At 42.0% G+C, this 14,566-nt stretch overlaps 1 protein-coding gene across 1 annotated transcript; it reads right to left on the reverse strand.

Annotated features, from left to right (window-relative positions):
* Positions 1 to 10,384: 10,384 nt before the first annotated feature.
* CNPY2 (canopy FGF signaling regulator 2) lies at positions 10,385 to 14,538 on the reverse strand. Its single transcript, XM_072655051.1, has 5 exons — positions 14,056 to 14,538; positions 11,975 to 12,090; positions 11,241 to 11,444; positions 10,980 to 11,076; positions 10,385 to 10,572 (listed from the first exon to the last, which is right to left on the reverse strand). The coding sequence occupies exons 1-5, from the start codon at positions 14,141 to 14,143 to the stop codon at positions 10,529 to 10,531; spliced, it is 549 nt and encodes a 182-aa protein (XP_072511152.1). The 5' UTR covers positions 14,144 to 14,538; the 3' UTR covers positions 10,385 to 10,528.
* Between the last annotated feature and the right edge of the window lie 28 nt (positions 14,539 to 14,566).

Consider the following 14,566-nt stretch of genomic DNA (forward strand, 5'->3'; position numbering starts at 1 on the left):
ATTCATCAAAGTCAACTGGATGCTGTCTTACGACCTTCTCACTTATCTTGGGTATCAACATTCTGTTTGTCACCTTTGCTCTGTCCCTTCCAATCCAAAACTCTTTTTCCTTGGCAGACAAAACAGAAACAAAAGTAAAGTTGCGCAGTTCTGTCTTATTCACCTGTACATTATCATTATCCCATCTCCTCAAAGAGCAGCCCTGATCCTCTCATTTTCCCTAAGACAGTTAAAAATACTTTTTTGTTTTTAGCATTCAACTCATTTTGAGTTTTAGTACTTATACTATTTTTATGAATAGTGTCATTCTCTTGTGTTTTACTTGCCATAGCTTCTCTTCTTTGTTTTCTTAAAATCTGGTAGCCAAATAGTCAAGATGGTGGAGTAGTACAAAGGAGTACTGGGAGTGCCCTCATTCCACCCCTCTCCCCCAAAAAAATCTGCAACAAATTCCAAACAGATTTAGAAAGTGTACATATGGAATCCTGAAATCCAAAAAAAAATCACAGTGAGTCATTTTTTCAGCACAGGTCAGCATAGGGAGACAGGTCTGGAAAATGGGGGTGGGGTCTGGCCCGAGATGTCCAAGTAAAGAGCATTCCAGCCTGAAGAGAAGCTGTGCACCAGAACAAGAAGTATAGGATGCTGGGAAAGCTGCCAATGGGTAGCTCTTCCTCCAGGCTGATTGGGGAAAAGACTTGTACCTAGGGGCAGCATTCCAGAGTAAGGAGCATTCACAGGCCCTAGGCTGTGTACTTGGAGCAAGGCACAAGTTCAGAAGCAAGAGGCAGCAGCTTGAACTCCAGAAGCAGAGTAAATTTAGTTCCAATTTCCAGTCCAGAATGAAACTTGAAGAGGAGTAACCAGGGAAGGAATCCCATACAAAAGGGAATCTTCTTCTGTCACTACATCTGTAGATCCAGCAGGCTGATGATAACTAAGTCCAACAGAAGGCTACTGAAAGTCCAAAAAAGGTAGGCCAACAGGCCTATGGCTCAGACTCAAACTCAGGTCAGGAATTTACAGATCTCAGACCAAAGAGGCAGTGATCAGACTTTGCCCTGGATCAGATTATTTTGAGAAGACAGAAAGCTTACAGGTCCCCAGACTGAGCTGTCCCTGAGATCCTGATTAACACAATATGAGAACCCCAGAGAGCAATAGTATGACCAGCCCAGATGGCTCTCTCCCCACCTACTCTGCTCCCCAAGGACTCGCAGCCTGGGCCTAATATAAAATCCAAAGTCAGAAAGTAGGTTGAAGAATGAGCAAACAAACACAAAAAAGAATCCCACCATAAAAAGTTTTTATGGTAACAGTGACACTCAAGACACAGACCCAGAAAGAAAGAACGACTCCAAAAACATCTACAAAGCAGAACATCTATAAGCAAAGACTCAAAGAAAAACACAGCTTAGGCACAAATTCAACTAGAATTCCTGGAAGAGAAGTTACAGTTTTGAAAAGAGTTTAAAATATTTTTATAAATGAAATGAGAGTGTGAAAGTAAAAAATGTAAAATAAATGAATGCAACAGAAGAAAGAATTGGAAAGGGAATAACAGCTTGTCATAAGCTTGTTCAAGTAACAAATTCCCTGAAAATTAGAATGAACTAAATAGAAGCTAATGACTAAAAGAAAAATCCAAGAAATACTGAAAAACCAAGTCAGAAGACTGCAAAAAAAGAGAAGAAAATATAAGATAACTAACCCGGAAAAATAAATCAAGGAGAAAAAAATTTAAGAATCTTTGCCTTTTTGTATTGCAAAGAGGTCAAAGAAAAGAGAAAAGGCTCTACATATACAAAAATACTTATAGCTGCTCTTTTTGTGGTATCAAAGAATTGGAAATTGAGGGGAATGGCTGAACAAGTTGTTGTATATAATTATGATAGAATATACTTGTGCTATAAGAAATAATGAGCTGATGGTTTCAGAAAAACCTAGGAAGCCCTATTTGAATTGATGCACAGTGAAGTGAGCAGAAGCAGGAGATAATTATACACAGTAACAGCAACATGGCAATGGTGATCAACTATGAAAGACTTAGCTACCCTGATCAATACAATGATCCAAAATAATTCCAAAGATTCATGATAAAAAAAAATGCTCTTTACCTCCAAAGAGAGAACTGGTGAACTCTGAATGCAAATTGAAGTTTAATTTTTTTCACTTTCTTTATTGCTTTTTTTGTGACATGGCTAATATGTAAATATGTTCTGTATTATTTCATATGTATTATTGATATATTGTTTGTCTTTTCAGTGGGTAGGCGAGGAACTAGAGAGAGGGAGAGAATTTGGAACTCAGATTAAAAGTGTTAAAAATAAATGAATTTAAATTTTAAAAAATCATTGAATCACCTGAAAGATATGCCCCCCAAAAGAGCCTATGTATCATATTTCAAGAAATCGAAAATCTCCCAGATCCCTTAGAATCAGAGAATAAAATGGAAATAGAAGGAATTCACTGGTCACCCCCTGAGAGAAACCACAAAATGAAAACTTACCTGGCAAAACTGAGCATAATCCTATAGGTGGGAAAATGGACCCTTCATGAAAAAACTGACCTACAAGCATGTTTGAGGAAAGACCAGAGCTAAGTAGAAACTTTGACGTGCAAACATACAAGTCAAGAGAAACATTAAAAGGTAAACAGGAATAATCACAAAGGTCTAAACAAGGATTAACTGCTTACATTCTAATAGGGGGAGATGATAGATGCATTACCTCTGAATCCTATCATCATCAGGAGTCAGAGGGGGAACCTAATTAAACAGAAGTCCTGGGAGAAATTATGTTATGTTTTGATGATCTTAAAACAATGGAAAGAAGAAAAGAAGAACATACTGGGAGTAGGGAAAAGAGAGAATGAGGAAAATTACCTCACATGAGTAGGGTGAGTAGTAGATGTCTACATAAACAGGGAGGAAGGAGTCAGGGGAGTGGCTGATGTTTGAACCTCACTCATTTGGACTGGTCAAAAGAAGGAAGAATACATATTCACACATAGTTGGGTATAATGATGACCAAGATCCCAGTTTCAGAGAAATCTGGGAAGACTTGTATGAACTGAAGCATTCAAAGTGAGAGGAACCAGGAAAATAATTTATATTGTAACAATGCAAAAATGAAAGAATTTAAAAGACTTAAGGACTCTAATCAATGAAATTAACCCTGATGACAGAAGACCAATGATGAAAAATCCTGCCTACCTCCTGATAGAAGTGATAGACTATGCAGAATGAGAAATAAATTTTTTATATGGCAATTTATTTTGTTTGACTAGCATATTTGTTACAAGGATTTTATTTTTCTTTTTTTTAGTGGGTGGAGGAGGTCAGAGAGAGAGAAAAATAAATGCTTGTTAAGCGATGAAAATAATTTAAAAAAGAAAACAAAAAAATTGTCATCAAGTGAGTTGAGTACAACCAAATGGGTCTCTTTGGTCAGGTCCCCCTTTTTTCTCTTATTGGATTATCAGAATTGTTTTTGGTTGAATCTTGAGAAATTTAGTCTTTAAATTGTTCTAGAATTGATTTCTGCCTCCTCAGATTTTTATTTTACTGTGTGATGCTCCCCAATGTACTTGTAACTTGTATTATACTTATGGGAGGAGTAGTGTCTTGTGCCCCACCGTGTGACAGAGCCTCATGCATCACAAGCATATACTAAATGTGTTGAATTGACTTATTTTAGAGGCAGCTCAATGGGGCAATGGATGAGAGCTGGGCCTGGAGTCAGGAAGACTGAGTTCAGATCTGGCCTCAAGACACTAGTTGTCTGACCTTTGGCAAACCCCTTCATTGCTGTTGGTTTCAACTATAAAATGGGGTTACTAACAGCATCTACTTCACAGGGTTACTGTGAAGATCAAATGAGGTAACATCTGTAAAAAGCACAGTACCTGGCATGCAGCAGGCCCTATAGACAGGTTTCTTCCTTTTCCTTTCCCTCCCAAACACTGTGGCCATTAAACAGATGCAACTCATGGAAGGTTAGACCAATTGAAAATATGAGGTGTGCCTTATTTTACAAAATGTTCCACAAGTTATATGTTGTCATCTTTGTTTAAAAAATGATTTATACTTTAAATTAGTGTTTATCTAACAGAATGCTACAATAAATCCTTACATAACCACCCCCTATTTAAAAAAACAAACAAACCTGTATTTTAGTACACTGAACTTTCTTACATGTGCTGGAACTTCCTTTAATACTACTTCAGGATCCAGTCCAACAAGCATTTATTAAACACCTGCTGTGTGCACAGTACTATGCTTGCAACAGTGGATATAAAAAAAAGACCAAACAACTAAAACCAGCTCCTGCCCTCAAGGATTTTCCATTCTGTTGAAATGAAGGGTTCAATCAGTCATTCAACAGGCATTTATTATGTGTCTACTAGGTACCAGGCATATGTGAAATGAATATCTATGATAACTTGAGAGAATGTGATATTCTTGAAAAACTTCCTGTAAAAGTTGGCAAATGAATTGGGCATTATGGAAAGTAGGGTTTCTGAAAGGCAGGAGAGAAAGAAGACCCCATGGACAGGGGATGGTCTATACAGGAAAACCCAAATGGAGGATGGAAAGTCAAATTCAGGGAATGGCAAATGGGGGACAGTGTGGCTGGAACATAGAAATGTGAAAAAAGTCATAAAAGATAGGCTGGTGTTGGGTTATAAAGGGCTTTCAATGTCAGACTCTGTAACTGTCTAATAGTTAAACATTTGTTTTTAACAGGGTCTTTCTGGTACTTCCAGAAATAAAATTCCTCAGTTGGAACCTTCAGATGTGGTGACCAGGACACATAATGTCTAGGTAGGTATGAAGTATTTCAGTGCATAGATTAGATTAAAAATTATACCAACTATTACAATATAGAAGATCCTATTATAGCGAGTCTGCATTTTAGGTTCCAGATGGCTTTAGATGGATTCTTGGACGGTTTTCTATAGTAACATTATAGAATTTAGAATCCCCGGACAACCAGGTGGCACAGTAAATACAGCGCCAGGCCTAGAGGCAGGAAGATCTGTGTTCAAATCTTACTTCAGACACTTACTAGCTGTGTGATCCTGGGCAAGTCACTAAACCCTGTTTACCTTAGCTTTTTCATCTATCAAATGAGCTGGGGAAGGAAACAGCAAACCATTCCAATAAAACTCAAAAATAGGGGGTCACGAAGAGTCAGACACGGCTGAAAAACAAGCGAACAAAGGGCATCTCCCTAACGTTTCTAGGTTAGGGAGGATAACTACCATTTCTCCTATGAAACCTTCCTTGCTGCTGCTGTCAGAGATTACTACAAGGTTGGAAAACCTAGGAAATAAAAAAGTGATCTGATTTGGTATGATTGGTATTTCATAGGACAGCTGTCCTCAATCAACAAATACCTGAGCATTTCCTGTATGCTTAGTGCCTTAGAGACCTACCTACCAATCAGAGCTGTTAAAAATGGAAATGGGCTGCTTAGACAATGTCCCTTCTCATCCCCATGTTTTCAACCCTGTCTGTTAAAAAGAGCAAATTCAGATCACAAGGCTGCACTAGCAGGTGTTACTACCCTGGATGATAGAACCTCACCTTCACAAAGTTTAGTCAGATTCTTAGGACAATGCTGATTTTCCTTTGCAGGCTCATTAATAGCTGGACAGGTCTGCAAAAGTCATCTAGTTGAATCTCATCCTAATAATGAGGAAACCAGGGTCCAGAGAGGTTATGACTCAAGGTCACATGGGTAGTGTAGCAGACCAGGATTTGAACTGAAATTCTGTGACTCAAAATCAAGTATTCTTTCCCCTGGGTCATGCAGGGCTTATCTGCAGTCGAGATATCACTGAACAAATAGGGTAAATCTACAAAGGAAACAACTACACTCAACACGTGTGTAGTGGAAAAGCAAAATATCACTCATGATCTTAGGCAGTCTTTTCAAACTGCCAGAAAGTCACTCCCCTTGATTACAGGATGGCAGAAATGGGTGCTAGCTTCCAAGGTTCCAAAGGTATCTCTTCACCAGCCCTAAGGCATACTTACTCCTAAACATCAGCGTCTAAGAGAAAAAGAAGGAAAATGCCTTTGTTCTCTGGGTCTTCCCCTAGTGTCTAGTATGGGGATGTGGGTAGACTGAGTTTCTCATCATTGCTGATGGGGAGTGAAGAAATTATAAAGTACTTAATCCACACTGATGAAGAGAAAAACTACATTGAGTAGTTTGGAGTTGCTTTCTGGGTCTGTCATCAAGGGAGTGTACAACAGGAAAGGAACACGGACTGGTCACATGGCAAGAATAAGGGATACCTAGGTGGTTGGCCACATAGCACTCTCATGGTGTTGGGAGAGTAAGGAATGCCTCCAGCACCTTGGGGGAACTTCTGGGAGGACATGGATAAGAGGTGTACAGGATGGGCAAGCATAGAGGTGATGCAATTTTTATATTTGGGAACTCACAGGTGCTTTTGAGTATAACCTCAACTCAGCATTCAAGGCCTTCCATATTTTTCATGGTCATAGAATCAAGGGGTGGGAAAGAGTGGATAGGTTATTCAGCCTAACCCACATATGAATAAGGAACACCCCATACATCCTTGAGAAGTCATCCTCTGCTTGAACACCCACCCTGTCTTCTGGTGATAGAGAACTTGGCAAGACAGCACAAACCACTTGTGAACAGACCCATTAGGAAGGTGTTTCTGCTAGGAAGTAAAAACTCATCTGTAACTTTGGCTCCACTGTGCTGAGTTGTGCTTTCTAGAGCCAGACAAGCAACTCTAATCACAAGATAGCCCTTCATATACTTGAAGACAGCTATCATGTCATACTTCATCTGTAAAAAAGAGGATAACAGTAATTAATTCACAAGGCTGTTGGGAAGTGCAAGTGAGATAACCTACATTTAAAGCACAACCCCCCCAAAAGGCAGGTAAGAGAGGGTGATTTATGTACATCATGAGGAAACCTTGCTCCCCTTTCCTACTCTTTTGCTTTTTAGAAAAAATAAGCTAAACTAAATCTTCCAGATGACTAAACTAGGTCCTTCACGGACCCTCATGTCATGTTTTCTGGTCCTCTCACCATCCTGATCACCCTATCCAGTTGCATGCCAGCTTGTCAATTCTTCCTAAAACTTGGCACCTTGAACTAAACATCAAATTCTAGCTTTGATTCCACTGAGGCAAAGAATACCACAACCACCTTCTCTCATTCTCAACATGATGTGATTAATGTGGTCAGCTAACGGTGGGAGTTACTTCTTTTATTGCCACATCAAACTACTGACATATTAAACTCCACTAAACTTTTTTCTAAAAAAAAAAAAAACTGCTGCAGTCACCCTGCTCCTAGTCTACACATAAGAAATTAATTTGAAGACGATGATCATGTCACTTCCTCCCCACCCCCTTTGGTCTCTTCTGAGCTCCAGTCCCACACCACCAGCTGTTTTCTGTCTGGTGCTATCCATATCTCAAAGGCAACATGTAGTTTTTTCCACCCAAATACTTCCCATTTTCCAATGACTGTCTGACCGCACACCTCCTTGGCTTGCAGCCTTTGTGTCACACTGGACCCCTCACTTGTACTCACCCCACAAACCCAATCAAATATCAAATCTCATCTTTCTTAGTCACAGCATCTCGTGTGTTTTTCTCTAGTCACACCCACTACCCTTTTACTAAGCTATACTCTGGACTCCTTAGTTTGCTTATTTTGGTATAGCTATCTGATCTTTTCCTACTAAATCCATCATCCATTCAGTTGCTAAATCCCAAAGTAACTTTCCTAAAGCACAAATCTGACCATTCCTTGCCTCCTCCCTCCTAAACTGCAGTGGTCCCCTGTTACCTAGTCTTGTCATTTAAAGCTCTTCCTGCCTTTCCAGTCTTCTTATTTTTGACTCCCCTCCAGCTATAATGACCTAATAGTTCTTCACACAGGACAGATAACACATCTCCCTATTTTGTCTTTTCACTGGCTGTCCCCCTGGTCTGGAATGCTTTCCTAACCTGCCTCCTGGCTTCCTTCAAGACAGCTTGAGTCCCATATTCTGCAAGAATTCTTTCCTAGTCTGCCTCACTTTCCCCAGTTAGTGCTATCCTTCTGAGATTATTTTCCATTTATATTATATAAATCTTGGATGGCCATGGTTATTTGAATGTCTCTTCCCCATTAGATATGGGCTACTTGGGTAGTATTGGGTTGTTTTTTTTTTGTATAGGCACTTAGCACACAGCCTGGCATGTAGTCAGTCTTTAATAAATGTTTACTGACCAACTTAACTGTTGGACCTGTTAGTCTCTTTATTAATTTTCACCTCCATGTATTTACTTGCCCTGTTTGCTGAACTGGCCATCAATCCTGCCTTGTAAAAAGGGAGAGCAATCTATATCCATTTTATGCCCAAGCCCAAGTCTCAGGTCCTCCAAAAAGCCTTCCTAATCCTACTCCACATTGAACAGACTGCCATGCTCTTTTTCCATTCCCTACCAGTAGCATGGTGATGGAGGTCATGACATTGCACAGATGCCATCCATCAGGTATTCGCTGGAGTCTCACTGCTTTTCAGCTGTCCAATTCCCTTCTGTTCAATGAATGCTGTTCCCATTCTCCATCTGCCAATTTCCATCTCATCTTCCTCTCCTTCTACTGCAGCTCCTTCCTCCATTTGTTCATAATCAAGTCTCCTGAGAGAAACACGTTTTTCCCTCCAGGCAAGGCTAACCCCTCCACTTTAGCAGTCTTCTTTTCCTCTCAGCACCTTTGAAATCTAACCAGTTACACATTCTCCATCTTAGTTTCAACATCCTCCTCTCAACAACTCTTTGCTTCTCTGCATATGAACCTCAGGTCTCATCTACTCTAAAAAACAACAAAAAAAAATTTAACTCATTTACTATCTCCATGAGCTGTGTATGTCATATCTCTTCTCCTTTCATGCACAATTTAACCCTTAGTCTCTCATTCTCTTTGATTCCTCATGCAGCATGGTTTCCATCTTCACCTACTGAACTGAAATGGGACTCTCAAAGAACCCCCAACGATCTCATCTAAAACCCACTAGCTTTTTCTCAATCCACAATTTTCTTGATCTCTCCAATATTTGATTGACACCTCTGGCCACTTGGTTTGATGGTACCCTTGTTTTGTTCCTATCTTTAAGTATGTTCTTATCTCAGAAATGTAACCACATGCCAAAGGCTGAACATGGTCTTCTTCCCTTCTCACTTGGCCCTCTCATACACGACCCCTGCCTCAGTTATTATCCGTGAGGAGACAACTCACAAGACAAACACGCTGAGCCTGACTTCTCCAAGTTGCAGACTGCCATTTCCATTTTCGTGCCCCATCTGACCCTCAAGCTCAGTATGTCTGTCCCATTCCTGCTCTTTTGTTTGCTATAGTTTTAATCAACTAAACCATTGTTCTCCCAATCTCCAAGCTATCACCACAGACATCTGATGCTTCATTTTCCTTCCAAGCAATTCAGGCCCACTCTTACCATTTTCACTGCCCCCAACTAGGGGCCCTAGGCTCCTACCGTGTTCCCAGGCCTTTCCTCTTTTCTACCTCCCGTCTATGTACCAATGCTAGATTAGTGTTTCTGGCACACAGGCATCTATTCTATTGCTGATGCTTACCAAAGTCCATAGTCTTTATATCTTGTCTTTCAAAGACCCTCCCCAATCTGGTTCCAGCCTGCCTTTCCAGTGTTATTTCTCACCACTCCTCAAGCATATTCCACAGGCTTCATCCACACCTGATTATCTGCCATCGTACAAACACATTCCATGATTTTCTAAATTGAAGCCTTTACTGATCCTGTTCTTTATGCCTGGAATGTCTTCCCATCAACCATGCCCCATCTTTATTTACTGATATCCTATCCGTCTTTTAAAGCTTAATGCCACATATTCCATGTAGCCTCCCCTAATCTCTCGCATGGGAAGTTCCTAAGCTCAGTTCACATATCACTCACATACTTACATTAAAACTGCATGCTACAGAGGCTTACCTTGCCTACTCGAATGTTAGGGCAGAAGCCCTCTCTTCTATGTGTTTCTATCTCTCAGATGCTCAGAGAGTGCACTGCAAATAATGTTTGTGAAATGAATGAGCTGGTGCTCTCCAGTCCTTTCACATATATTTGTTTTATACGTTCCATTAGAATCATAATGGGGCTGAGCACCCAGCTCCGTCAAGGAGTAAGCATTCAACAAATAACTAAAGGAATAAAACCAGCCCCTCACGGGAGGCAGATGGTTCAGAATTCACTGCCATGTTCACTCTACCCCAACTTCCCAACTCCTTCCCTGTCCCTTTTCTGTAGACACCCAGCCCCAGACCTAATACAAGGCAGTAAGATTGGTGGGAAGACACAACTTCGTTTGCACCATGGTTTCTTTTTTTTTCTCTTTTTTTTGGGTTCATTTTAGTAGAAACATCATATAAAAGGCATTGCAGCCCCTTTTCCCCTCCTGGGGGTGATCTGTCAGGTCTGTCTGGGTTGAGGGATGCTCCAGTGGGTCACAGCTCATCATGAGATATGTGCAGGGCGTGGTCACACAAATCTGCAGGCACAATACATAAAGAAATCTTGCAGACAAATACTACCATCATGCTGACATACTCCAATGAATACATATATGTATATGTGTATATATACACATATGTATAAAAATTGGAATAAAATACTAGTTACTAGCATCATGCTAGCATATGCACCCCCAAACATTCTCTGGTGTACATGCTTATCTATTAAACCTTCCTCAGACCTCATCCCACTCCCACTCTCCATCTCTTTGTCCCACATGGGGCCATGCCACTGAGACTTTGGGGCAAGCAAAGAAGAGCCAGTAGTTGGGGCCAGTGCGGAGTGAAGGGTAGAGAGGAGATTATGAAGCCCAGGTCTCCAAGGATGGAAGGAACAAACACAGGCTGTGGTAAAGAAATGGAGAGGTGAAGACAGAAAGTTTACCTGTACGTTTGCTACAGAGCCGGTCTTTGACATTGTCAGTCTCTCGGGAAAAGAATTCAATGAGTTCATCCTCATATTCTTCTACGATGCTCTCACACTGTAAGCCCAAAGCACAAGTCAAAATGAGGAGTGCTGGCACAGAGGCCTCTGCTTCAACCTTCACATGAGAAACTAAGGCAACATTGTAACTCTTTGCCTTGGGTCCTCTGGCAACCCCAGAACACCTAAAAGCCCCTCTCCCGCTGGCTTCTTAGCCCTCACCGCAAATTTGAGGCTGGCTCTGATGTCTCCATCAATTCGAATGCCCTCTGTGTCTGGCTCATTAGCTCTTTTGTCCCGGCTCACTACCCGTACGTAATTCTTCCGATGAGTGGTAGGGTCAGCCTGTTCCCCATATTCCTTCATTTGCTCACAAACCCGTTCCAGCAGTTCTGTCAAGTGGGCTTCTGAGCGGGCATAGGGCACCTTGGAGGGTAACACACAAAAATCCTCAGCCTGGTTCAATCCCTTCCTTCTCTGTGCATCCATGGAGGTCATTTCCCCAAATTCACGTCCTTCCTTTCCTTCTGAATGTAATTTGAAACTAATGTGCTCCCAAAAGCCCTCCCTGATTAACTATTCTGTTACCTATATGTCATAAGTACTGATGGACCGAGTTTACACAATATTCATTTTTGTTTATTGCTCTAACAAATGGAAATAATTCAGCAACACTAATTAATCTCCTAGAGTATTTATAATATACTATTCTGCTCACAGTGGATACTGATTGTTTGCTGTTAGCAAAGACACAGCTGGTCAAGGTCCCCAACCTGGTCATTAGGGATCAACCCTTACCCATCTTCTCCTTAGTAGGTACAGCCCAATGTTTCCTATTACTCTGAGTTGGTGTCTCATTACTCCCAATGAGATCAAAGTCCCTTCTGCCAGGCTAGATACCCAGGCCCTGCCCAGAGCCAATGAGGCTATTTAATTTTAGAGAAAGTATGAATTACCTCCACAAATGACTGGCTGCCATCAGGGTTGATACGAAAGGAACCCATCTGGATGGTCTTCTTGGGGTCTACTTGGGCAATTTCCCACTCCAGTTCATCCACAAGAGCCCTGCAGGCTAAAGGAATGGGAGCCAAGGAGCATACAGGATTAGCAGCCTTAGAGATCATTTAAATAAGGGTTTTTAACCTGGGCTTCACAGTCTCTCAAAAGTTCTGTGGATAGATTTTAGGAGGTCCCTGAAGTTGGATGGGAAAAAATATTTTGATAACTGTATTTTGATATGATTGGTTTCCTGTGTAATTCTATGTATTAAAAATATGATGAAGTATAAAGAACATGACTATAAAATACTTTTCATACAAATAAGGTCAGATCTAAACAATTGGAAAAATATTAATTGTTCATGGGTAGGCCAAGCCAATATAAAAATCAGTGCCATACCAATAATTATTTTATAGAGCTAGAAAAATAACAAAATTCATCTGCAAGAACAAAAGCCCAAGGATATCAAGGAAATCAATGAAAAAAATGTGAAAGAAGGTGGTCTAGCCATAACAGATCTCAAATTGTATTATAAACTGGTAATTATCGAAACAATCTGGTACTGACTAAGAAATAGAGGGGGTGGATCAGTGGAACAGATTAGGTACAAATTACATTATAGTAAATGACCTTAATAATCTAGTAAATGATAAACCCAAAGACTCAACCTTTTGGAACAAAAACTCATTCATTATCTGACAAAAACTCCTGGGAAAACTGGAAAGCAGTATGGTAGAAACTAGGTGTAGACCAACATCTCACTCTGTATACCAAGAAAAGATCAAAATGGGTACGTGATTTACACATAAACGGTGATACCATAAACAAATTTAAGAGACCACGAATAGGAATAGCTTATCTGTTAGCTGTATGTATAAGGGAAGAATTTAGGATCAAAAAAGATATACAGAGCAATATAAAATGTAAAAGAGGTAATTTTAATTACATAAAATTAAAAAAAAAACCCAATGCAACCAAAATTATAAAGAACACCGAAAACTGTGAAAAAATATTTGTAACAAGTATCTCTGATAAAGGCCTCATTTCTCAAATATGTAGAGAACTGAGTCAAATTTATAAAAATACCATTCCTTCCCCAGTTGATAAATGGTCAAAGGATATGCACAGGGAGTTTTCAGACAAAGAAATCAAAGCTATATCTGGTTATATGAAAACTATGACTATTGATCAGAGAAATGCAAATGAAAACAACTCAGGTATCACCTCACACCTATCAGAGTGGCTAACATGACAAAAAACGGAAAATGCTGGATGTTGGGGGAAGGTGGTCAAACTGGGACACTAACGCACCGTTGGTGGAGTTGTGAACTGGAGAGCATTCTGGAGAGCAATCTTGAGCTATGCCCAAAGGGCTATAAAACTGTGCATCGCCTTTGATCCAGCAATACCACTGCTAGGTCTATATGGCAAAGACAACCGAAAAAAGGGAAAAGGACCAATTTGTACAAAAATATTTATAGCAGCTCTTTTTATGGTGGCTAAGAATTGGTAATGAATTGGGAAATGGCTAAACACGCTGTGGATTGTGATGGAAAGCTGCACTATAAGGTATGACAAGCAGGATGATTTGAGGAAAACCTAGAAAGACGTAGATGAACTGACGCACACACAGTAAAGGGACAGAACCAGGAGAAGGTTGCACACGGTAACAGTATCACTGCACAAAGAAGACCGGGAACGCCTAGGCTGCTCTCAGCCCTACAGCGGTCCTAGAAACCCTCGCAGGGCTAGTGCCTCCAGAACAGGACCGATGGTGACGAAGACGGGCTGGGGCAAGCTACTTTTCACTTTCATTTTTATTCCAGGCTCCTCCATGAAGGCTTTACATAATTGCACATGTATAACCTATATCTGATAGCTTACCGTCTAAGGGAGGGGGGAGGGGAGGGAGGTAGAGAAGTGGGGACTCAAAACTTTAAACGGAGATATTTCTAAAAAGAAAAGATGATTCTGGGAAGGAGGGGTCCGGGGCCCCCCTGACGCGGGTCGCCCCCCTCCTCTCGGCCCGGGCCTTTACCTCCACAGTGCAGGTCCTGGCTCCTCCGCGCCCCCGCGCTGCCCAGCAGGGCGGCCAGCAGCAGGGCCAGCCCCCCGCAGCCAGCCATAGTCCGCGCGGCGCCGGGGCAGCTCCGCCTGCCTGGGGGGAGAAGAGCGGCCAGGGACGAACAGCGGCCCGGCCCGGCCCGGCCGCCCGCGCCTGCCTCCCGGCCCGGCCCGGCCCGCGCCGCTCCCACCTCAGTCCCCGGGCTCGAGGACAGTGGCCAGTCCGGCCACCCCAGGTCAGCGCAGCACCGCGTACCCAGGGGCCGAGCGCGGCAGATCGGGCTGTTCCGGAGGCTGTTCTTCGGGGCCGCCTGACTCCGCGCCCGTAGCCTCGCGGCCCGCCCGCCGCCCGGCGGGGCCCAGCCTCCCGGTGCAAACGGACGCCGCAACCCGCGGCTCCCAGCACAAGCTAGCGGAGCCTGGCGGCGGCAGCAGCTAGAAGCCCGGCACCCGGTGGCAGGACCTGCGTGGCAAAGGAGGGAGGG

The sequence above is a fragment of the Notamacropus eugenii genome, chromosome 3 (assembly GCF_028372415.1).
Source record: "Notamacropus eugenii isolate mMacEug1 chromosome 3, mMacEug1.pri_v2, whole genome shotgun sequence".
NCBI lineage: Eukaryota > Metazoa > Chordata > Mammalia > Diprotodontia > Macropodidae > Notamacropus > Notamacropus eugenii.